Source organism: Podarcis tiliguerta, assembly GCF_965153285.1.
Source record: "Podarcis tiliguerta genome assembly, chromosome: 11".
Lineage (NCBI taxonomy): Eukaryota > Metazoa > Chordata > Lepidosauria > Squamata > Lacertidae > Podarcis > Podarcis tiliguerta.
In genome coordinates, this window is record NC_139544.1 from 45,858,279 (window position 1) to 45,884,185 (window position 25,907).

At 46.1% G+C, this 25,907-nt stretch overlaps 1 protein-coding gene across 1 annotated transcript in view; it reads right to left on the reverse strand.

Annotated features, from left to right (window-relative positions):
- EGFLAM (EGF like, fibronectin type III and laminin G domains) overlaps positions 1-13,603 on the reverse strand; it is a 111,262-nt gene extending 97,659 nt beyond the window's left edge. Inside the window, exon 1 of the mRNA XM_083402737.1 lies at positions 12,741-13,603. Coding sequence (XP_083258863.1) covers positions 12,741-12,852 — 112 coding nt within the window. The 5' untranslated portion in view covers positions 12,853-13,603. The remainder of the gene's footprint in view (positions 1-12,740) is intronic.
- Positions 13,604-25,907: the final 12,304 nt, after the last annotated feature.

Consider the following 25,907-nt stretch of genomic DNA (forward strand, 5'->3'; position numbering starts at 1 on the left):
TCACAGCATGGACTCAATCGAAGCCTTCTCAGAAAACCCCACAATTCCAATAGCCTTTGGAATAGTGTAGGTGGGATTTAAATTGCACACGGCTGCAGTTTCTCTCCTGGGGTTTAGCCTTCCCTAAATTGAGCTGCAAGTGGGGGAGACGAGGGCAGGTTGCAGCCCCCATCTGCAAAGAGTCTTCTAAATGTTTTTCTGCCACTCATAAGGACTTCACTGGAAGCGGAGCCAAGAAGGTAAACAAAGCAGAAACAAAATTAAAGACAAATAGGAGAAAACAGGTGTCTTAAGGGATAATGGCTCCAGTAGATAAGTGCTGTGGTATTATATACAGAGTATGCAATGAAGCAAACCTCTACAAAGAAGGAACACACACACACTTTGGCTCTGTACACATTACCAGTTTAAATTTCAGTTTTTCCTAAATTTGGATTGAAGCTGGCATGAGAAGAACCATACAATTGTACAGTTGGAAGAGACCATGAGGGTTATCTAGTCGAACCCCCTCCAAGGAAGGAATCTTCTATAAGAAGCTGCTTTATGGGCTCCACCAGAAAAGTGTATTATTGCGGGTGTTTTCTGCTACGTGTTTTTGACACAAGAATAGTGCCTTAGTGGTGGATTTATTCCGCTTTAGTTTGTGCTGCAATGCTTCCCCAGTGCTGTCATGTTATGGTTCTCCAGAGGGACTACAGTGCAATGAAAGCAGAACATTTCTAGTAGGAAAAGTTATGGGATTCCAGCAGGATGTTATGGGACACACACTAATTGGAAATGAAGCAGTTAGACTGCTCCCCAAACATCTGTAGGCACCAACAGGGTTGCATCCAATGTGAACACTTCTCAGAGTAGAGCCTAACTTTAGTCCATTACAGTGGTACCTCTGGATGTGAACAGGATCCGTTCCGGAGCCCCGTTCGCATCCTGAAGCGAATGCAACCCATGTCTGCACATGTGTGGCTCGCGATTCGCCACTTCCACACATACGTGTGATGTCATTTTGAGCATCTGTGCATGCGCGAGTGGCGAAACCCGGAAGTAACACGTTCCGTTACTTCTGGGTCACCACGGAGCGTAACCTGAAAACACTCAACCTGAAGCATATTTAACCCAAGGTATGACTGTAGTTGCAATGGGTCTACTCTGAGTAGGGCTGAAACACAGTTAAACTAAGGATGGCCACCAACCTGGGATGATTTTAAAAGAGGATTGGACAAATTCATGGTGGACAAGACTGTCAATGGCTACTAACCATGACAGCTCTGTTCTGTATCCACTGTCAGAGCCAACATTGCTGGGAATCAGAGGTGAGTGTTGTTGCACTCATGGCAGCTTGCAGGCGTTCCCACAGACATCTAGATGGCCGCTGTGAGAACAGGACATTGGACTAAGTGGGTCACTGGCCTGATCCAGTAGGGTCTTCTTCTGTTCTTATGACTTAGTTGAATATAACCCACAGTGTTGACAGTGGGATTGCGTCTGACAGCCCTGATAGCACTGTGAGCACGAATCATCATGAATAGGCCACAAAAAGGACGTCTGAAAAGGCTTTTCCAGACATCCTTTTTGTGGCCCATTCATGATGAACAGATAAAGCAGATGGACAGATAAGTCCACATCAACACAAGCCCCTTCTCTTAAATATCAGACCACACTAAGAACAAAGGATGCTGCCCTAGGTCAGGTCACACTGTATGTCCATCTTCTAGTGGTGGCAGAGTGGGGAAGACCTTTTATCCTCACTTCTTTCCATGACAGCCAGTCTGCGTAGGCCAGTTGTGTGCTTTCAAGTCAGTTGTCACTCCTTTTTAAGTTCCTCTGTCCCTGGACAGGAGAACTTTCCAGGAATCTTAAAAGGGGAAACCGAGAGAGCAGTGGCGTAGCATGGGTTGTCAGCACCCAGGGCAAGGCAAGTAATTTGCGCCCCCCCCCCCGCTGCACTGTCCCTCCCCCAGATAGTCCCTCGCTCTCTCTCCGCACCACACCGCACGCCTGGCACCCTCCCCTCCACAGTGGGCGGCGACCCGGCGGCTCGGATCGGATTCGCACAGCCAGCACTGCAGTGAGAGAGAGTGAGTGAGCCAGGTAGGGGCAGAGAGCTGCGAGTGCGAGTGCACCCCCCCCCCCGATGTTGTGCCCGGTGCATCCGGCCCCCCCTGCACCCCCCACGCTACGCCACTGCGAGAGAGCATCCAGCTTACCTTTCTCCAGAGCCCAAGGTGGCTGAATTTTCTCTGCCCAACCCCGCTCATATTGCCCATGACATAGCAGGAATCATGACTATCTAGGCACATGAGTCTGGCAGTATCCCTTGGTGTGAAGATTATTTAGAATAGAAAAGGCAGGAGGAATGTAAAACCAGAATGGTACTTTAAAACACACACATTCAGTTTAATCCTACTGTGGTGCAGTGGGACAGTGCATCTAACCAGAAGGTTAGTGGTTCCAGCCCACACACGGACAGCTATGGGCAGAATTCCTGCATTGCAAAAGGCCTGGGCTAGTTGTCCCATGGAGTCCCTTCCAACTGTATGATTCTATGAATTTCAGTGACTTACAAACAGGGTACTGGTCTCCTCATGTGTAATGCAGCAGTTTTGATGGTCTGACACCTTTGGGAAGTTGGGAGATGGGTTATCATAGTAATAATAATTTATTATTTGTACCCCGCCCATCTGGCTGGGTTTCCCCAGCCACTCTGGGCGGCTTCCAACAAAGATGAAAAATACACTAAAATGTCACATATTAAAAACTTCCCTGAACAGGGCTGCCTTCAGATGTCTTCTGAATGTCAGGTAGTTGTTTATCGCTTTGACATCTGATGGGAGGGCGTTCCACAGGGCGGGCACCACTACCGAGAAGGCCCTCTGCCTGGTTCCCTGTAACTTGGCCTCTCGCAGTGAGGGAACCGCCAGAAGGCCCTCAGAGCTGGACCTCAGTGTCCGGGCAGAACGATGGGGGTGGAGACGCTCCTTCAGGTATACTGGACCGAGGCCAGTGTTAACTACCATTGGATTCCTCCACCTCACTGCCAGATGGGATTCATTCTTGTGATTGACAGAAAAATGACTTCTCTGCTAAGATAGGATGGAGGGGAAAAAGAGATACAGGGGCATCTTAAACTGGCAGGTGGCCGTAGGCAAGCCTGCGTAACAGCCCCAAACCATCTCTCTGACTTACAGCTAACATATCTTTTTTTAGTGGACAATGCTCAAATATGGGCCTTTCCCCTCCTCCCCAAATAATTATATTTTTAATATATCAGAAGCTAGAGAAACATTAAAAGCAGTTTCTCGTTTGTCCTTTTATTTTCCTGCTTGTCTCTGCAGCTGATGGCCATTTAATTCACAAACACTGTCCATCTCAATTATCCTAGTATTTACTGGCATCTATTGAGCTAACCAGGGATCACAGAGCTAGGTCCTTGAGGTCAGGCCAGTAAAATTAGCCATCTGTCCAATAAAAGCTTTAAGCTCAGCCTGCTCTTAAGTATTATGCCTCCAACTGTGCTGTTTGCACATGACCAACAATATGACTCATCTTATAATTTTGTTTCTCCCTTTACACTATTGTTTGACCAAAACATTTTTTTTAAAGGACCTGAACTTTGCATGCAAGTTATGCCCTAATGAGCGAAATAGGCCAAATTTACCAGACTGGGAATAAGGCTTGGTACTCTGGATAAGCCAAATTATGATGAGCTCAACTAATACAAACTTCCACTGAAATAGAACTGTCAATCTGTAAACCTCTTACTCTGGAGTAATCTCACAGAATTGGAATTCAGAGTGACTACTCAAGCTTGCGATAAGCAATTTTAACTGCTATTATTTTCCTTGGTGCAGTCTGTGAGGTGTCAGGAAAAAAGAATACAGTGGTACCTCGGGTTACGAACTTAATTTGTTCTGGAGGTCCGTTCTTAACCTGAAACTGTTCTTAACCAGAGGTACCACTTTAGCTAATGGGGCCTCCCACTGCGCCATTGCCGCACGATTTCTGTTCTCATCCTGATGCAAAGTTCTTAACCCAAGGTACTATTTCTGGGTTAGCGGAGTCTGTAACCTGAAGCATCTGTAACCTGAGGTACCACTGTAAGTAGCAGCTCTTTCCAACCTCACATTGGGCAAGGTGTGTGGCAGTCAGGAGGAGAGGAGGGTGTTGGGAAAACAACTGAGAAGGACCTGTCATTATGGAGCTAATCCCATTCTGAGACCTCTGAAAAAGGTGTACACATGCCTGAAAAAGGTGTACACATTTTGCCAAGCATTGTGGCTGGGTTGAAGAAGAAACCTCTAATTCAGAAACCATGCATTTCAACATCAGACCCAGGACCCCTCTTTGGTGCACCAAACGAGAGCACTGGAAGCATCCACCTCTGGTTTTAAACTAAACTGTGGTTTCACTACTTAGAGTGCTATGGTTTGCTGCGGCTTAAACCCTTGGCTTTTTGGCACTCATAATTTAAGCAAAACACAGTTCTCTGAGTTCACACATCACAAGGAACTGTGGCTTATTTAAAAGTGGAAGTAGAAGTTTTGATCTAATCCTCTGGTGCATTGAAGATAAGAGGAAAAGTACAAGGCTGTGTATCAACAATGAGCTGCCATCAATCCTGGCTCTCTGCCGAGAAATCCTGTTTAATACGCCTGTTTGCAAATATGTGTTTGTTTAATTCACACTTTTTCATATTAAAGTTTTGTTGTTGTTTAGTCATTCAGTCGTGTCCGACTCTTTGTGACCCCATGGACCAGAGCACGCCAGACACTCCTGTCTTCCACTGCCACCCGCAGTTTGGTCAGATTCATGTTTGTAGCTTCGAGAACACTGTCTAACCATCTCGTCCTCTGTCGTCCCCTTCTCCTTGTGCCCTCCATCTTTCCCAACATCAGGGTCTTTTCCAGGGAGTCTTCTCTTCTCATGAGGTGGACAAAGTATTGGAGCCTCAGCTTCACGATCTGTCCTTCCAGTGAGCACACAGGGCTGATTTCCTTAAGAATGGATGCGTTTGATCTTCTTGCAGTCCATGGGACTCTCAAGAGTCTCCTCCAGCACCATAATTCAAAAGCGTCAATTCTTCGGCGATCAGCCTTCTTTATGGTCCAGCTCTCACTTCCATACATCACTACTGGGAAAACCATAGCTTTTACTATACGGACCTTTGTTGGCAAGGTGATGTCTCTACTTTTTAAAATGCTGTCTAGGTTTGTCATTGCTTTCCTCCCAAGAAGCAGGCGTCGCTTAATTTCGTGGCTGCTGTCACCATTAAAGTTTTAGGCTTATGTATAAAAACATAATGTGTGATAGTACTATATTACAGGAGATTGCTATCTTTTCTGCAGAGTTCTTGTGTAGAATTTGCACAAACTAATCACTGGGTTACATCAGCCTATTAAAAAAAATGCTGTTTTCATGCAACAGGTGAGTCTTTCCTTTCTCATTGCAATGCTATCACAGCTACTGATGACTGACTGATTAACTGTCTTCGTTTTAATCAACCACTTAGTTATTCCAAGTAAAAATTAAACTACTTCAAGGAAAGTCAAATATATTTTTAAAAAATCCTCAAAGTTTCTCTTAATATCCCAAAGAAAATGCTTACTATGTAGAAAATCATCCTAAAGACATTAAGATACAATCTTTCAATTCATCGTATCATTGATTTGAACATGGCCCACTCTATCCCTTCACTCGATTCAGGAAGATGAATGTAGGTTATCCCACCACCCCTTCACAACAGAGGAATCCCCAAATAGAATCTGACTGAAATGCATATTTTATCCTGCAAATTAACAAATGACCCAGTTAATTTCACTGACTGATCCATTAAGACTTTTGGCTCATTCACGGAGCCTAGGATTTGAAACTACCAGAAGTCATAAGCAAACAGCACATCGGAATGCCATAATTTTTAAATTTCAGAGGGATGGTGTAACAGGAAAATAATAATCTTGCAGCACCTTAAGGACAAACCAATTTATTGCAGCATTTGCCTTTGTGGACTAAAGCCCTCTGCGTGAAATGTAACCTCAGCTGGAAAGAAGCATGTATGTATAAAGGGGGAAAACCCAAGGCTTAGCATGAACATGTGAGTATGTGGGCTCACAGAAAAGGAGGTAGAAGCCACTATACTCCCCTTCTAGTCCTGCTGCTGCTATAAACTAAACCACGGTTTGGGTTAGCATGTCATCCAAACCTGGATTCATGGTCTGTCTAGAGGAAACAGGAGGCTGGGTTCAGACAACATGCTAAGCCATGGCTTATCTCACAGCAGCACAGCAGAAGAACTGAATGAGTGAAGCAGCCTCAATCTCTCATATTGAGTGCAGTCACACTAAGCCACAGTTTGTGTGTACAGAACTTAATTTGTTCCAGAGGTCCGTTCTTAACCTGAAACTGTTCTTAACCTGAGACACCACTTTAGCTAATGGGGCCTCCCGCTGCTGCCACGCTGCCGCCGCACAATTTCTGCTCTCATCCTGAAGCAAAGTTCTTAACCCGAGGTACAATTTCTGGGTTAGCGGAGTCTGTAACCTGAAGCGTATGTAACCCGAGGTACCACTGTACTGAGCCTGTGGCATCCCTGCATGAAGCAAAGCTTTAAACGTTCATCGTCGTCATCATCATTTTATTATTTGTAAAACTAGAGACCCATCTTACGGGACGGTTCCCCCATACACTCTGGGTGGCTTCCAACATATATAAAAACACAATAAAACATTTTTTTAAAACTTCCCTATACTTCCTAACTAACTCATGTATATATTTCTTTAAACCACCATGCTCTTATGCAGCTCTCATGCATTTAACTCATGCTTGCAAAGATGTGCCCAGTGCAGTGGGCCCCCAACTATGGCAGTGACCTAATGCAGTGAGCATCCTCCTCAGATATTTCATCAGAGCCTGCATTTTGCCTCCAAATCTATTCATTCCGAGTGCAAAGATCATTTTAATCTGGCTCTCTACTATTTCAACATCAAGGACCAAACCCCGTGCCCTTGATCCCTATGCAAAAGACTCACTGACGTCAGCAGGGATTCTGCTACAGATCAAAAGTAGCATTAGATTCTGAAGGCCTTTTATGTATCCTTAAGAGTCTCTTTCAAGAGCCCCAACGAAGTTTACAAAAACTGCCTGTCCATGAAAGCCCCATCTTTATGCTTTAAAGGAGCTGCTATACATGGACATGAAAATCCTCATTGTTTAGCATCCCAGATGCTCCAGGGTTCAATCCTGCAGTCACCAAAGCACAGGCCACTTAAACCAGAGTGTACGCATCATGTCATCCAGTCTGGACCCTCAGATGATCAATACGATTGTGTGTGTGTGTTATGTGCAAGTATTGAGGCTTAAAAGCAGGGCTTGATTTGTGCCAGGGATCAACACAGCTCAGTCCCGTGGGACTTGGGTTCAAAAAGACGTTATTTGTGTGAAGCAGCAAGGCAAAATAAAGTGTTTCTGAATATATACAAATGTACACTTTCTTCCATCCCAATAGGTGGCTGTTGCTAGACTGCACACGTCTGGGATCGGGGGTACGACCTGACTTCCAAGCCAAGCACTTAAAAAGAAAAGAAATTAAGCACATCTGAATAAATCCCATGCAAGTGGTTCCCCTCAGTCTTCCTAAATGGATTGCAAATCCAGCATGCTACCAAAGACCAGCTGTGAAACAGTAAGAAAGGGAAAGAGCTTAAGTGGTCCAAGGTTCTCCTCAGGTGGAGAAGCGCATATGGCGCCTTCACACTTCTGTCAAACAAGCAGCTTGCAGGAGCATGGTCAACAAGCATGAATCCTCTCCCTATTTGTCAACACATGAGTCATTTGAAACCCTATGCACTTTTTAAGAACTTCATATGAAAGCATTACAGCACGTAGCTGATTTAGGGCAACCATAAAGGCATCAACAGCCATTATCCCAATCTTTGTTCTCTTCTCAGGACAGTGGTACCTTGGTTTGCATACGTCTTGGATTACAAACACGTCAAACCCGGAAGTGCGTGTCCCAGTTTGCAACCTTTTTTTTTTTTTACTACAACCATTGTTGTTGTCTTTTGGATTACGAACAAAAAAATTTTGGGAGGCCCCATTGGCGAAAGCACGCCTTGGGTTACAACCTGTTTTGGTTTACAAATGGACCTCCAGAACGGATTGTGGTTGTAAACCAAGGTACCACTGTACCTATTTGCATGTCAAAACAGTTCACTCTTTTAAAAAGTGGGGGGAAATGACTGCCCCGCTGAACAGGCCTGTAATCAAATGGCTAAGATTGAACATAGTCCTTCGGAAATGGGCAACAATCAGGGTAGATAAGTACAGTACTGATTCCCTGGGAAGGGGTTAAGTGTGTAGGCTTATTAATTGTCCAAGGTTTTGCACAAACAGCAAAGTCTACTTGTTAGTCAAGAGACATTCTCCAGCTTTAAAACATAAACTTGCCTTATGTTATCTGGTGGGCGTTTCACCAGCAATAATACTAATATTGCAGCTGCACGACGGGATGTGCTAACTGATGGTCTCTAGGGAAATTACAGTAAAGTTTGGACTAGACGCAAAAGCCTAGAAGCCTCGTAGGCTGTAATGTAAGCGCATACAGTAAGGAAAGCATTATACAGTGGTACCTCTGGATACGCACACCTCTGATTGCGTATCCTACGGGTTACATACGCAGCAAACCCAGAAGTATTTTTCCGAGTTTCGCCACATGCGCATGCGCAGAAGCGCTGTACGCACATGCGCGGAAGCTCTCTACCACACCACGCCGCGCACATGCACGGAACAGGCACCTCCGGTTGCGAATTCCTCAGGATCCGACTGGAGCTCCAGAATGGATCCCGTGCGCAACCGGAGGTACCACTGTAATGAGTCAGACCATTAGTTAAACAGCCTTCCAGGGTCTCAGGAAGAGGACTTTCCCATCATTGGCTACTTGATCCTTTTAACAGGGGATACTCAAGATTGAGCACAGGACCTTCTGCACGCAAAACATGTGATCTACCACTGAATCATAGAATTGTAGTGTTGAAAGGGACCACAAGGCTTAACAATAGTCCAACCGTCTGCAACACAGGAATCTTCTGCCTAATGTGGGGCTTGAACCTACAACCCTGAGATCCAGAGCCTCATGCTCTACCAACTGAGCTATCCTTGGTTAAGTATGACCCCTCCTCCCCAAACAAGAGTTTGGCTCCACAGAATCACAGAACTGTAATACTGGAAGAAACCCCAAGGGTCATCAATAAGTCCAACTCCATGAATGAAGCAGGACTCAACCACCATTTTTTGAAAGAAGGGTACTGAATCACTTAACAAATGTGCAGAAGTTATTACGTGTCCCTCCCGTCGCAGCTGCTTACAAAGTATCCAAACGAGTAGTTTTTCAAATGTTGAAAATGTCTCCATAAAGAAAACTGAGAACTTGTATTATATTTACTGAAAGAAGCTGATGAAAAAGCAAGAATCTCAAGTTGCAACATAGCATGCTTTTAAGTTCCATAACAGGAAAGAGTTCTTATATATAAGAACAGATAAGCAATGGACCAAGTGGTAGAATTACTGTCCATAGTGAAGGGATTTCAGATGATCCCTCAGGTGTTTAAAGGGTGCATGAAGGTCATACCCAACAATGTAAGATAAAGGTAAAGGGACCCCTGATCATTAGGTCCAGTCGTGGCTGACTCTGGGGTTGCGGCGCTCATCTCGCTTTATTAGCTGAGGGAGCCGCGTACGGCTTCCGGGTCATGTGGCCAGCGTGACCAAGTCGCTTCTGGTGAACCAGAGCAGTGCACGGAAATGCTGTTTACCTTCCTGCCGGAGTGGTACCTATTTATCTACTTGCACTTTGACGTGCTTTCAAACTGCTAGGTTGGCAGGAGCTGGGACCGAGCAACGGGAGCTCACCCCGTCGCGGGGATTAGAACCGCTGACCTTCTGATTGGCAAGTCCTAGGCTCTGTGGTTTAACCCACAGCGCCACCCACGTCACAATCACCCAACAATGTACCTAATGACCAAATAAACACCCCATCCATTTTGCACATGTGAGAAGGGCGTCTATCTGCATGCTAACACGAATGCATTGAGCTCCTGACCCGGTTAGGGTTCTCCCTCATATGGGAGAGGTCTATAAGCACGGATGTCCTTAATTCTCCACATTTGAGTCCAAAGTGGAGATGCTGTCTGAATAAGTAACAGGTGCATCAACAATACTGCACTTCAGAATAAGCATATACTGGTGCCATCCGCAAGACTGCTTTGTGAGCTCACCTGAGCTCAACATTTCCCAGGTATAGTTTAAGTCAGACCACTGGTCCATCCAGCACAATATGGCTGGGCTCCAGATGTTGTTCAACAAAACTACAGCTCCCATGCCAATGGTGAGGGATGAAGAAAGAGCTGGCCAACAACATCTAGAAGGCACTAGGTTGGCTACCCATGGTGTACACCTAGGGTGCGGAATATCTGGCCCATGGACAAAATTTGGCACTGCGCAATTTGGCCCACAAAGCTTGTTTACTCCAAACCATGCCCATCTGCCCTACATCTGAAATTATATGTGACAGGCTGAGCCATGGGAAATTTGACTGCACAGCCCATCCCTGCAAAAAGCAGCACTGAGGTAACCACCCATCAACTGCCGGACAGTTAACCCTGCTGGATTAGTTGTGTGACCCTATATTCGCAGCTTCCATAGGGCTGGCAAGCCCCTTGTGTTCCCAAGTACCTGGCAACTAGCTGGCTATAGGGTGCTTCGGATGTGTTGCACAAGTCACACAGGAAGGTGGATGGGAAAACCCAGCTGACAGAACAAGAATGGCACCTGGTGATTGGCAGGAAGGTTGCCCCACCTACCTGTCAAAGCCATGGGGGTGGTTTGGCGATGCCAGGTCCAAAAGGGTTTTCAGTGACTGGCAGTAGCTCTCCATGCTGGGTTCCTAGACCTACCTGCAGATTTCAGGGGTTGAACCTGAAACCTCTATGTAGAGCATTGCTCTACCACTTAGGCATAACTCTAAAGAGTTGGGCTAGGCAACGTCTATGAGATACCTTACTTTCTATTGGAACAATCTACATTTCTGAAGTCCTACTATTTTTGTTAATATTTCTATTTGCCTAATCATCCCAGACTTTCTGTTGCTATCTGCAAAAGGAAACACTGATTGTACGGAAGGCGAGGACAGAAGCCCTATCCAATTAACACACTGACATTTTGTACAATAAGATGACAGAGAACCTAATACTAGGCAGGCAGGCATTCACATCAGCTATCACTTTTGAAATGAATGAAACAGAATAAGGGGCAACTCTCCCAAGAGCTTGTGTTACACAGACTCCGTTTAGCATGGAAACAAGTTAACAGGAAAATCAAGTGGTATAATGAGCCTGTCTTTAATGAGAGGGCAGGAGAAAAAAAGTTAATTTTTAAATGGAGTATCATGAACCACTAAAATATTAATCAGCCAGGTACTAATGCTTCTAACACCCAGAGCATTCTCGCTTCCAATTAAAGGAGAAAATGACAAATAACTTTTGACAAAAAAGCCACTTACTTTTAAAGCAGAACTTGCTAGCTAGAAAGAAATCAGCTGGAGTAAAACGGACCAGACCACAGAGCGGGGTTTCTGCTCCTTTAGCAATTGATGTCAGACAGAAATTCAACAGGTTCAACTTTTTCCACAAGAGGGGTGTTGATGGGGAGAAACTTACCTGGTTGAATTTCTGCCTTACAAAGACTCAGCTGTTGTTGTTTTTTAAAAGGCAAAGGAGCACCACTGGGAGACAGAGGACAGGAAGATTACAAATCCCTTCAACTTTTCTTTCTAGTAAAACATCACATTGGAGTAAGCCTGACTTGTCTGTCTGTCTCAAAGCTTGATGTAAACTCTGAACTAGCAACATATTTTCCCAGTGTTCGCATAGATCATTAATACCATAAGACACATCTGCTAATGTCTTTTCTTTTTAATGAATTTTAGTTAAAACCATAAACATACTCTTCCCCCGGGAGTCAATGATGAACTCAGGAATTTTATTACTTTTTTGGGGGGGGGGGATGACCTAAAATAAATGGATGTTCTTTCCTACAATTTGCCTCGGCTCCTTTTTCATTTGTTTTACGCGAAATAAACCGGGGGGGATGGAATTTGTGGGGTGGGTGGGGAGAAAGAGATGACTCGTCCGATTGTTCTTTTCCCAACAGGAAATGGAGAAGCTGTTTTGACAATATGGATTAAATAATGGTTCTTTTAAAGGCATGGAACCCCCCGCCCCACCCTTTGCTCTCTTCCCTCGCCAATGCCTAGTAATTGAGATCACATGGACTCTGTCTGAACTCTCAGCCGTTCTTCGGGGGGCTAAAATGAAAATGAAACCCAAAACAGTGGCTTCCCCAGACCGCTAAGGTTTACGCAGCAGGAGCTGGTGGTGGCGAGTAGGTGTGCGAGGATACGGGATCGAATGAGCTTAAGTGCGTCTCTTAAGAGCGCGCGCGTTACTTGGCAGGGCGGGGGAGCCCTTTATTTTTAATTTGTTTTTATTTCTAACTTTTCCCCGTCCACCCACCACCTATGCGCACCACGTAGCAGGGCAAGTGGGCGCGTGCCTGCGATTCCTTCGCACTTTTTTTGATCTTCCCAAAAGATGCCCAGGGACTCAGAAACGAGAGAGGGCACTGGAGTCGGCGAGAGTTTGGCGCGCCCCTCTTTCCTTCTTTCCTTCCTTCCTTCCTTCTTTCTTTCTTACCTTGCCTCCTTGGGATGTTTCTTCTGTTTGCGGTTAAGGGTCCGATGCAACAAGCCAGCAGGACCCAAAGCAGGCGGCGGGAGCTGCAGCGAGACCGGCAGTGTAAATCCATTTTGGCTCAAATCGGATTGGCCTGTTTCCAACAAAACACACCGGCTGCGATGTGTGTGGGGGGGGGGGGGAGAATGATTATGATTTTAAGCAAAGTTTGAGCAAGTTGAGCAGAGCGCGCTGAAGGGCTGGCTTTGCAATCCGTGGTAACGACGCTCCAAAAGATCCTAGAGATTATGGTAATCGGGGAGGAGCTTTGTGCTGGGTTGCAAGCGGGGGCGAGGACGACCAGTCGCGAGTCCGGCGTCTGTGGAAGCCAGACGGGTTTAAGTGGGTCTGGCACGGAGCGAGCAGCACGGTTTTTACGCACGCAACAGGGCGGGGACCTGCCCTTTGATGGGATTAGAAGAATCCCCAGTAATGCGAGGGCGCACAGCGACTATAACGAATGGATGAGGCGCCTCTTAACTGCTTCCCCACACACACTTGCGCCCCACTCCGCCCCTGGGATCGTCTCTGAGAGGATGGATCCAACAAGACGCCCACCTCCCCCCTGAGGAGCGATCCAGCGACGCCCCCCTGCGGAAGATGATCCGTCGCTCCCTGCGCGCCGCAGCGGAGCGCGTATTTCCAAACGCTCACCGCGCAAAACGGCCGGTTCCCTCTCGCAGTAAGAGCAGAGCCGTTGGCTGCCCTTTCCACCACCACACCCGGCTCTTTCCCCGAGTCCCCCACTTTCCGTGGCAGGGTCCCTTCTCCAAAAACACGCTGCCTCTCCTCAAACGTTCCCTTAGATTTCTCCTCCGCTCCTCCAACTGGGGAGTCGGCTCGCCAGTTTCCCCATAGAACAATTGCCAAATTAATGCCCCCTCCCTACTCTTCATTTGAAACGTTCCAGTTTCAAAGGGTTATTCATGGGCGTAGCCAAGCTTTTGGGGGGGGGCAGGCTTTTTGTTAGGTGGCCAGAACCTCAGTTTGCTACGTGTTTTTATTGATTGGGGCAGAGCTGCCCCCTTGGCTACGCTATTTTAATTCATCATTTTTATTTAAATATGTATCCCTCCTTAGGAAAATAAACAAATAAATCCAAGGTGGCTAATGATTTTCAGGACCATATGACATTTCCCTTCAGAATAATTTTTTTTTTTTTAGTCTCTCTTTCCAGCTTGCAACTCGGAAAGGTAATGAGACTTGCCCAAGGCTGCTTGTGGAATCCAGTGGCAGAAGTGGATTTATGCGCCTGGTTTTTTTAAACCACAGTCTCCCAGAGCCAAACCAAACTTCTCAGAGAGGCTTTCATAATAGTCTACCCCCTAGGGGAAATTGTAGGCATTTTCTACATCACACATGATATTAAAACATGCTTTTGAGTTTCTCTTGCACTGCTTCTGCATAACTGCAAGCATGGGACAGAAAGCAGAAGCGAGCCTTAAATAAAAATAAAAATAAAGTATTCATGCTGCAGGCAACACAAAATAAACTTCCCAAGTGAAAAATACTGTGCTGAATTAAACAAGCTGAAATTAGAGCACTTTCAAGGTTGCAGTCCATTACCCGTTTATATGGGAACATGCCCTATTGAACTCAGTGGGACCTACTTGTAAGTAGACATGTATAGGATTGTACTATAAATCTTGTGGACAATGAGCCATATTGCACATTAGAAACTTCCCCACACAATAAGGTAAAGGTAAAGGTACCCCTGCCCGTATGGGCCAGTCTTGACAGACTCTAGGGTTGTGCGCCCATCTCACTCAAAGAGGCCAAGGGCCAGCACTGTCCGAAGACACTTCCGGGTCACGTGGCCAGCGTGACATCGCTGCTCTGGCGAGCCAGAGCCGCACACGGAAACGCCGTTTACCTTCCCGCTAGTAAGCGGTCCCTATTCATCTACTTGCACCCAGGGGTGCTTTCGAACTGCTAGGTTGGCAGGCGCTGGGACCGAACAGCGGGAGCGCACCCCGCCGCGGGGATTCGAACCGCCGACCTTTCGATCGGCAAGTCCTAGGCACTGAGGCTTTAACCCACAGCGCCACCCACGTCCCCACACAATAAGGGACACTTACCAGTTGTGGAAGTATCAGCCCCTCACTGTTTGAAATGAAATTACCTTTTTTTTTCCCAGCCCAGAAGCTCTGCAATGCCACTCCTTCAGAAAAGCTCAGATCACTTCCCAAAGGGCATTATTAGAATTGTGAACCTGCCACTCAATCCGTAACATACTCTGGGTTCCACCGCCCTCCCCCACTTTCTCTGCAGAAGATCTGATCTAAAATACTTCCTGCAAAATAGAGAATGCACAATCAGCTCCCATCTCTCCTGGGCTTAATTTGAAGCCTGTTCTGAGCTTGCAGCTGAAGAACGTGGTAGAGTCTTGTGGTGGTAGAGTGGGCTATATCGCTTCACATGGGAGAGGAAGGGATTACATTTTTTAAGTTGTCTCAAGCGTTCTTCTGTTTCTCCGATCCTTTCCAGGAACCTGTAATTTGTTGTTTTCCGGCTGAATGAGAAGAAATGGATGCTGAGGAACAGGGTAAAGCAGGAGAGGTCCTGTGGGTCAGGTGCGAATTCCCCAAGGGTTGCATCCAGCCCATGACCCAGAAGTTCCTCACCTCTCCTCTAGACCTGAACCCACTGGGATTTTTAATAGCGAATTTTGACCACTGAGTTTATCTTGGATTTGAGATTCTGCTAAGTTTTGGCACAGGGATATGAGCGACAGAAGGCTAGGGTTGCAACCGTAAGCTCAAATACTTGCAAATAAGTCCCATTGAAATGAATGGGGCTGATGCCCAAGTAATATGGTTAGGGAATTGAGTTGTTAAGTGTCCTAGCAGATACTGGGTTAAGCAGATAAAGGAAGGTTAATCTTTCCAGATGGAAGCTGAATCCACTTTGGCCACTCAGACTAATATAGTAACTTCCATACAGATTAGTAGCAAGGAGGACAACGACGACAAGCTGGGGAATAGGAATGGGGGAAGGTAACCTGAACCCATAGGGAACCAGGAGTGGTATTCAATTAAGCTTTAACTCAGAGCAGACCCATTGACTACGGTTGTGTACACATTACCAGCTTAAAACACAGGTGGATTGTTCTTCAGTACAGTTTGAAGCTGGTTTCTGGGGGGCAGGGCAGGAAGAGACATCAAAATGCAGTATGGGAAACAACAGGATAGATACAGAATAGATATGGATTGTGGCTAGTCATATGAGTTCACCACTTCTCAATGCAATGGTAAGAGCACACTGGATTCAGAATAAGCAGGAGTGTATACACAGCTTAAGTTATGTCTATTAATTTCAGTAGGTCTGCTACGACTAAAACCTAATTGAATGCCACTCAGGAATAGACCCCCATGCTGCATGAACAAGATGGGGAAGGTGAGAGGGGGAAATGAAAGGTGGAAGACAAACCAAGCTCACATGTGCAACTGGAGATGTGGTAACGCTGTACATTAGCGGGATGATTTCAAACTGCAAGTCATAGAATCATAGAATCATAGAGTTGGAAGAGACCACAAGGGCCATCGAGTCCAACCCCCTGCCAAGCAGGAAACACCATCAGAGCACTCCTGACATATGGTTGTCAAGCCTCTGCTTAAAGACCTCCAAAGAAGGAGACTCCACCACACTCCTTGGCAGCAAATTCCACTGTCGAACAGCTCTTACTGTCAGGAAGTTCTTCCTAATGTCCAGGTGGAATCTTCTTTCTTGTAGTTTGGATCCATTGTTCCGTGTCCGCTTCTCTGGAGCAGCAGAAAACAACCTTTCTCCCTCCTCTATGTGACATCCTTTTATATATTTGAACATGGCTATCATATCCCCCCTTAACCTCCTCTTCTCCAGGCTAAACATGCCCAGCTCCCTTAGCCGTTCCTCATAAGGCATCGTTTCCAGGCCTTTGACCATTTTGGTTGCCCTCCTCTGGACACGTTCCAGTTTGTCAGTGTCCTTCTTGAACTGTGGTGCCCAGAACTGGACACAGTACTCCAGGTGAGGTCTGACCAGAGCAGAATACAGTGGCACTATAACTTCCCTTGATCTAGATGCTATACTCCTATTGATGCAGCCCAGAATTGCATTGGCTTTTTTAGCTGCCGCGTCACACTGTTGGCTCATGTCAAGTTTGTGGTCAACCAAGACTCCTAGATCCTTTTCACATGTACTGCTCTCAAGCCAGGTGTCACCCATCTTGTATTTGTGCCTCTCATTTTTTTTGCCCAAGTGCAATACTTTACATTTCTCCCTGTTAAAATTCATCTTGTTTGTTTTGGCCCAGTTCTCTAATCTGTCAAGGTCGTTTTGAAGTGTGATCCTGTCCTCTGGGGTGTTAGCCACCCCTCCCAGTTTGGTGTCATCTGCAAATTTGATCAGGATGCCCTTGAGTCCATCATCCAAGTCGTTGATAAAGATGTTGAATAAGACCGGGCCCAAGACAGAACCCTGTGGCACCCCACTAGTCACTCTTCTCCAGGATGAAGAGGAACCATTGATGAGCACCCTTTGGGTCCGGTCAGTCAGCCAGTTACAAATCCACTGAGTGGTAGCATAGTCAAGACCGCATTTTACCAGCTTCTTTACAAGAATATCATGGGGCACCTTGTCAAATGCCTTGCTGAAATCAAGGTAGGCTACATCCACTGCGTTCCCTTCATCTACCAGGCTTGTAATTCTGTCAAAAAATGAGATCAGGTTCGTCTGACATGACTTATTTTTCAGAAATCCATGCTGACTATTGGTGATCACAGCATTCCTTTCTAGGTGCTCGCAGATTGTTTGCTTGATGATCTGCTCCAGAATCTTCCCTGGTATTGATGTCAGACTGACTGGGCGGTAATTATTTGGGTCCTCTCTTTTCCCCTTTTTGAAAATAGGGACAACATTTGCCCTCCTCCAGTCTGCTGGGACTTCGCCTGTTCTCCAGGAATTCTCAAAGATGATTGCCAGTGGTTCTGAGATCACATCTGCCAGTTCTTTTAATACTCTTGGATGCAGTTCATCTGGCCCTGGAGACTTGAATACATCTAAACTAGCCAAGTATTCTTGTACTATCTCCTTAGTTATTCTGGGCTGTGTATTCTCTACTGAATCATTTGCTCCAAATTCTTCAGGTCAGGCATTGTTTTCTTTATCGGAGAAGACTGAGGCAAAGAAGGCATTGAGGAGTTCAGCCCTTTCTGTGTCCCCTAAGTTTATTTTCTTTATACAAAATTAGCATACTCATTCCTGACATTTAATTTTCTATACGGGGAGTGTTTGTATCAAAAGGAGACTAGACCAGCCCTGAAAGTAAAGGTAAAGGGACCCCTGACCGTTAAGTCCAGTCGCGGACGACTCTGGGGTTGCGTCACTCATCTTGCTTTACTGGCTAAGGGAGCTGACGTTTGTCCCCAGACAGTTTTTCTGGGTCATGTGGCCAGCATGACTGAGCCGCTTCTGGCAAAACCAGAGCAGCACACGGAAACGCCGTTTACCTTCCCACCAGAGTGGTACCTATTTATCTGCTTGTACTTGCTTTTGAACTGCTAGGTTGGCAGGAGCTGGGACCAAACAACGGACGCTCACCCTGTCGCAGGGATTCGAACTGCCAACCTTCTGATTGGCAAGCCCTAGGCTCAATGGTTTAGACCACAGCACCACCTGCGACCCTTAGACCAGCCCTACTATTAGGTAAAGCAAAGTGGTTGCAGATTTGGAGTGTCAGGAAAAGGGAACAAATTGTTGGTTATTTAATGTATTATTGCTATATTTCTGTTGCCAGGGAGAGGGAGGTGCTTGTAGGATTTTGTGTCTCAGGTGCCAAAGTAAATTGACCTTGTCTTGAGGTAGCAGGTGCCATTTGTTAATCCCCCTTAGACAGCACAATGAGAGCAGAATTCAATAATATGATCTCCCAAGGGCCTTCTGAAGTGGTCAGTCAGCTCAGGAACCACCTCATCTGCTGTTTGTGCAGACTAAAACATGAGCAGGGGGATGTCCCTTTAAGGAGGAAGCTTACCTCAATCCAATGCCTTAAGAGGATGCATTATCCTCATATAATACCTTTACATCTCATGCTTGTAAATTGACATCCCTCAGAAGTGATGATCAAGTAGACAAGACCTTTGGATCTTCAGTCCCTAACCTTCTGCTAATTAATGTAAGCTACCAGTGGAATTATGCCATCATAATCCTGCTCAAATTTCAGATGTATGTAGCAGAAAGGAAGGGACATGGGGAATAGTCAAGTTCATTTTTCTAAGCAGAGTTGTAAAAATAAGTTTGAAGAAGGAATGAGGAGCAAGAGATCTGGGGTCTGGTACGAAAGAGCTAGGATCTGGCCCTCCAAACCAACTCCTAAAAACACACCTGCAAGCCAGTAAAAATTGAGTGCCCACAGTATCTTTGCAAGGAAGGACATTGGGGGGGGGGGGACAGCACTGAACAACCTGAACACAGTCCATTACCTCATTAGCCAAAAACACACCATTACAGTCTAGCAGGCTCTACCAGGTCCTGTGGGCACCAGTTAACACTGACAATAGGACAAAAGCTGCCTTTCATCTCAGCATGTAGGCAAAATGCTGAAACGGACAGCAGCCATCTGATTGCTACCGTGGTGGCGATTTTCAAACGGTACAAGAGGTGAAATATTTTACTGCTGAGGTTCCTGTGGGAATACACTCCCGGTGTTTGAAAAGCACCAATTCCCTAGGTGGCTGCACACAGAGCCACTTTGCAAGGCTCCTAGGGAATCTTCACAGCATTGCTCCAGCAGAGAATCCAGCTGGCAGCCAGATGCAAGCACAGAAGGGATTGCACTGCACAGAAAGCTGTGTTGGAGCGGAAGTCTCCTGCTAGTCCCTTTCCACAAAGTAAACAGCTAACCGTCTTCCCCTCTCACTTTTAAGATGTATAACTGTAAACGGGGTGATCATTTTACTGCTCTGCAAATGGATATATATTTTCCTGCTCCAAGTTGAATGCAAAAACTAAGAAACAAACCTGATTTGGCCTGTTTCCAACAGCTTGGGGGGAAACGGTTGAAGCGGGTACCCGTTGGCTGCTACCTGTGATGTCACTAACCCATCTCCACCAAGGCTCCTTAATCACAACTTTTTAAAAGTTTCCCCTTTTTGTTGTCGTCATAAAGAAAATTACTGCATAAATAATGGACAGGGGAAACATTAAGCTACCCTACACACCATATTTAGAGTGGAACCTCCAAAAGCAGATTAAACTGTAGGACAGACATTTTGGTACACAAAACTGATTCAGGCTAAAATGAAATAGAAAAGCAGGTAAATCAATTTATGGTTAAAAAGCTAGTCCCATCTTACAGGCTGTAGCGGACAAGGGGCAGTTTCAGACGAGAGATTTAAGGCAAGGGACATTTCTAGCCTGGAACTGAACCTGGCACCTTAGGCCTGCAAAATGGATGCTCTATCACTGAGCCACAGGCCTGGTGAGATGTGTGTAGAATGAGAGACAGCCACAAGCACCCCCAAAAGCAGCAGAAATATGACAAAAGCCCTGTTCCCCACCTGTGAGGACCCCCCCCTTTGATAATTTTTGAATGTGATTTATTTCCTTATTACCGTATTTTTCACTCTATAAGACGCCCCAGACCACAAGACGCACCTAGTTTTTGGAGGAGGAAACAAGAAAAAAATATTCTGAATCTCAGAAGGCAGAACAGCAAGAGGGATCGCTGTGCAGTGAAAGCAGCAATCCCTCTTGCTGTTCTGGCTTCTGTGATAGCTGTGCAGCCTGCATTTGTTCCATAAGATGCACACACATTTCCCCTTACTTTTTAGGAGGGAAAATGTGAGTCTTGTAGAGCAAAAAATACGGTAATTGATGGGAGAAGGAATGGCGGGGAATGCAGGGCGAAAAAAATCACAGCATTAGTCAGCACTGCCTGGCAGGGTTTCAGGCAGAAACCTTTCCCGGTGCTCCCTGAATATGCTAGGGATTGAACCTGGAACCTTCTGCATCCAGAGCATGTGTTCTGCCACCGAGTCACAGCAAAACAGCTGCTCAAAATGTATGTTAATAGGCTTCTCCAAGCCTTACTGGTATAGGCTCCCTGCCTCACAGACCTGACTCATAGCCTCTGAAGTTGATGCACGCACGACCTTATGTCTGGCTACATTAGGCCTGCAATAATCATTGCACAGGAAATGCTAGTGCCATTCCAAAAGTCAGTGCGTTTCCACAGTGCCAATTAAAATACCAGCATTTGTAGAAGCAAACAGCAAAAATATATTTAAAAAGAAAAAGAAAGAAAGATGCCAGAGCTGTATGTTTGGGGAGGAGTGATACCAATTACCAAACCCCCTAATTTCCATTTCATTCTGCAGAGTTCAATAATGTTTTTTTCATAAAGCAATTTTTAAAAAAAACAAAAAATGCTCGAGCTGTTATCCGGCTGCATATTAATTGCTTTATTTCAGCGCCGTACACCTGGTTTTATCCCTCAACGTTTTGGAAACTGTTTGCTCTGGAAGGGCTTGCTTTTAATCCCACACAACAGGATATTTAGTTGAAAACAGTCCGGCAAAATCAGGAAGTCTTATCCTGTGGGTGGCTAAATGGGCAGCCTGTGGCTTAAAAGGAATAGCAGTGTGTCCAGCAGGCTTACAAGAAATTTCATTTTGTGATGGATGGAAAAACAGGCACATCTCTGTCTTGGGAAAGAGCTCCGTGAAAGAACCGTCTGAGTCAGTGCTATAAACACAGGTGGAGTTTATCTTACGCTATTCATTGCACTAAAGCACTGAGAGTAAAGAAAACTATTAGATGAAATGAATTAGTCACTCTTGTGCTCAGGCACAAAAATGGGAAAGTGGTTTCCGAACTTCCTAGCTTCAGGGAATCCTTTCCACATCCAACTTGTCAACCTCTGCGTATCTGTCATGGATATCCTATATTTTGCAAAGGATTCTGGGGGATGCTCTGGAGAAGGAGTGGAGAGCACTTTTCAGCTCATGGATTGCATTTACTTTCGGGCAATCTTCAGAGCTAGGGGTGTCACCCAGTGATGGGTGGGCCCACAGAAAAAAGGGGGTGGAGCACCGAATGTAGTCCCCCCCCCTTTATATGGTAGTTTGTACCAACACATCTCTATCCTCCATCCATGCAGATAAGAGGCATTATCAGGGTTCAAAGGCACATTTGATTCATGTAAACATCAGGAAAGCTAAACTTCAGGAAGAGCTTTCTGGTGGTAAGAGCCATTTGACAGTGGAATGGATTTCATTGGGAGGTGGTGGGCTCTCCTTCCTTGGAGGTTTTTAAGCAGAGGTTGGATAGCCACCTGTCATGGATGCTTGAGTTGAGACTCCTGGAGAGAGCCCCAGGAGCCAGATAAATATGTGGGATGCTGTCAGAGCTGGCTCCAGGTCCCAGCTCACAGAGGACCAACGCTAGCCGGTAGTAATGTACAAAAGTCTTTATTGAAGTACAGTTTCCATTTTCAAGCCGGAGCACCCCAGCTCTACGTCTAGGGTTTAGATCGGCGAAGCTCCATCTGAATCTCCGCCCCCTGTACACCAGTTTAAGATTCTAGCCTTACTCCACCTCTTCCGTCTCTCCTTTCTCCTCTGGGTCCTGCTACCCCCCGGGGTCCCTTCCTTCCTGGATTCCTCTGACGCTGATGCTGACCCCCCTGACTCCTCCCGCTCTTTTCGGCGGGCTTTGGGACCTGGCTCCCTATCCGGGCTGCCAACTGCGCCGCCCTCCTGTACATTTGAACTTGGCGCGCACGCCCAGCCTTCAACCTTCCTCTCGACCGTTTCCTCGCTCTCCGATGGAGGCGTGGCCAATCCTGACTCATGTCCTCCCGCTGGCAGTGCGCCGCCTGATCCCGATGCCTGGGACTCCTCCCCCCTACTGCACTCTGGTGTGGACGCTGGCACTGATTCCTGACGGCTGCTCTCTGAGTCCCCTCTGGCCCTTTCTTCCTGGGGTGCCCCCCTAGGCACCCCCCTTGCTCTGACCATGGGAGCCCCTTTCTGTGAATCTTCCGATTCGCTGGAAAGACTCAGAGACCTCGGACCGCTGTCATCGCTAACATTTCCTTCGGACTCCTCCCCCTCGCTCTCTATTTCCTCCCTTTCCTGTGCCTCTGCTCCTGAACCCCTGACAGATGCGAAACACAAGACCAGTCAAGTACAACATTCCTAGAGTGTACATGTTTAGACATGGGGAGGGATGTTTGTCCAGCCAGCAGGTAAACTTCCTGTTTCCCTCTGGGCTGGGACAGACTTCCTCTACATGTGACTAGAGGTGGGTGTCAAAAAAGGCCTGAGATCACACACAAAGTTTGTGGGAATGTTCAGGGATGCAGGAGAGGATATATTGTTTGATTATAGCCTTTCCAACTTGTGTTAACAAGTTTCCCAATTTCAGCAGAGTAAAACATTCCCCTTTATTTTAAGTTTGCAACGGCAGTGTTTGCTCAGGCTCGCTAAAGCCTCTATAATAACTGTTCTGGTATTTCCCCCTTATTCCCTCATAAAAGATAAGGCACAACACAGTCTTCTATAAAAGTATAAAAAGAGTTTACTCACATTCTGTTCATAATCAGATCCCAGAAGGCAGACTTAGCTTAGAAAAGTAACATAAACCTGGAAACTATCTCATAAGAAGACAGTCCCTTTGTCCTCTCTTGGCTGGAAGCCAAGAGAGCATCTTTGGTTAAGCAGATGTTGCTTCTTCTATTCATGTAATCAAAGAGAGAGAGATGCCTGCCCTGCCCTGTGCTTTTGTCGTTACCTGCACAGGTGAGACCATGCCTACCTCTAGTCACATGCAGAGGAAGTCTGTCCCAGCCCAGAAGGAATCAGGAAGTTTACCTGCTGGCTGGACAAACATTCCTCCCCATGTGTAAACATGTTCACTCTAGGAATGTTGTACTTGACTGCTCTTGTGTTTCACATCCCACAAAGTTTACGCAGATTGTAGGCTAGGCCCAGGGCCAGTCCACCCATGAGGCAAGGTGAGGCAACTGCCTCAGGTGGCAAGATCCACAGGGGCAGCAGATCCGGCATCCCACAAATACACTGCCTGCTGTTCTTTGGTAGCTGCCCCAATGCCGTCTCTACAGTGGCCTCTTGGCAAATGGGAGGTGCTGCTAGTCTCCTTGCTCCTGATGTACATCTTCTTCCCCATTTAGTGGCAGTTGCCATTTAGTGGTTCGCCTCAGGTGTCAAAATGCCTTAGGTTTGCCCTGGCTAAGCTTGGCTTCCACTGTTGCTTATCACGTGCAGTGGTGGAGCTAAGTGATTTTAGGGTCTGCTGATAATGGTCTTACTAGCTGTGTGGGGAGGCAGGGCAGATGGTCATGTATTTCTTCACTTCCTCATAATGATGTGAGCCAGAAAGCTCTCCTGCTCAGTGGGGCTCCGGACATCAGCCTGAGCCCTGCCCTGACAGAGCCTCTGTCAGCCTGAAGTGCAAAAAAGAAACCCCACCATGCGTTCTACACATCAATGCAAGCTGTCTTTCAGAGAAATCATTATAACGTTACTTACTAAGGAAGTCCAGCATTCTCCAGGACACAGTCTACATCCCTAGCAGGCAACAACTTTAGCATACAGTGGAGTGGAGTGGTGGACACACGCACAACTGAGAGGTTTGGTTGAAGGCTCATTAACTGCTTCTCCCTATTCCGTATCCCCATCTTCTATTATGGTCTGTGTTAATACAATATATGTGTGTACTTGCACATTGCATGAACATCTTTCATTGGGTTGTCACAAAACTTGGACTCATGATGGTGAAGATTACGTCAATGTGACTAATACAGGGAAACCTGCAATGTGAGCCAGCCTCCATCACCACTGCAGAGGGCTCGGGCAAAGAGACAGGCAGAACAAGGGAGTCCTACAAATTACTTGATTCCAGAGATCTGCAGTGATACCAAGTTGATCCACCTCTCTGCAATAATATTTCCGCTGCACACAATTTAGTTTTAGTGTTTTTTAAAAAAATAATCAACTCAAAGGTTCAGGGCATGTAACAACTTAAAAATAATAGAAGACCAGAACACTGTAAAGAGAGCAAACATTACAAGATGTTTCTGTGGAAGGACTGTAGCTTAGTGTTAGAGCATAGCCTTGCACACACAAGATCTGAGGTTCAATCCGTGGCTTTTCCAGGTAGGGTTGCCTGAAACCCTGGAGAACTACTGCCAGCCAGAGCAGACTACTGAGCTAGATGGACCTGTGGTCTGATTCAGCAGAAAGCAGCTTCATAAATTTCTAAGATTCTAATACACTGCATCAAAAGGAATCCCTTGCCAATCTCCTGCACCTAAATGCTTGGCCAAACTGAGCAACCTTTTAGTGCTTCTGGAGAACACCCAGGTTTCCTTAGACAATCTCGGGAGCTATCACAGATAAGGCCTTCCTCTATTCCCTTGCTGCTGTTGCTTGGTATACAGAGAGGACAACACAAACTGGGCTCATGTTACAATGGCAGGGCTGATCCTTGCTCTGCCAGAAGTCCCAGGCTCTGTAGGTAGAACCTAAGCTGCAGATCCATCGCATGCCAACAGTACCCTGGAGGAGAGATGTTGGTGTAGGGAGATGCAGCAAAATAGGCCCTCCCCTGTGTCCCAGGACACCTAATGTTACCCAAGTGATCAGCAATGCAGCATTTCTTACATCACCAGTGTAATGTGAGAATGGGGTGGGGGTAGGAGAATGCTCTCAGCAGAAAGCAAAAGATGCAATTGAGGTCTTTGCAGAACTTAAGGTCCCTAATAATAGTAAGTCTCTTGAGAAGCTTTAGAGTTCTACTGTCATACATTAAAAGGTTGTCTTTATTTATTTTTTAAAAATCTGCTGGTACAAGTCCACTATTTACCTCTGGGACCAGGCAAGGCGAGAAATAAAATCAAAGAATGACGATTCCTAGGTAGATGCAGAATATTGTGTCTGTAGGACCTGAACTTGGATATGCCAACAGCAATGAAAAAAGGAAGGTTCAATAAGCTTCAAATTAGTTTCATCCAAAGCACAGCATGGTATCTCAGATATGTGACTCAAAAAGCAAGCTTCTGTCTGTTATTTCTTCTTCTCAAGCTGTATTTGGAAACCTGTAAAGAACTGACAAAGTGTTTGTTGT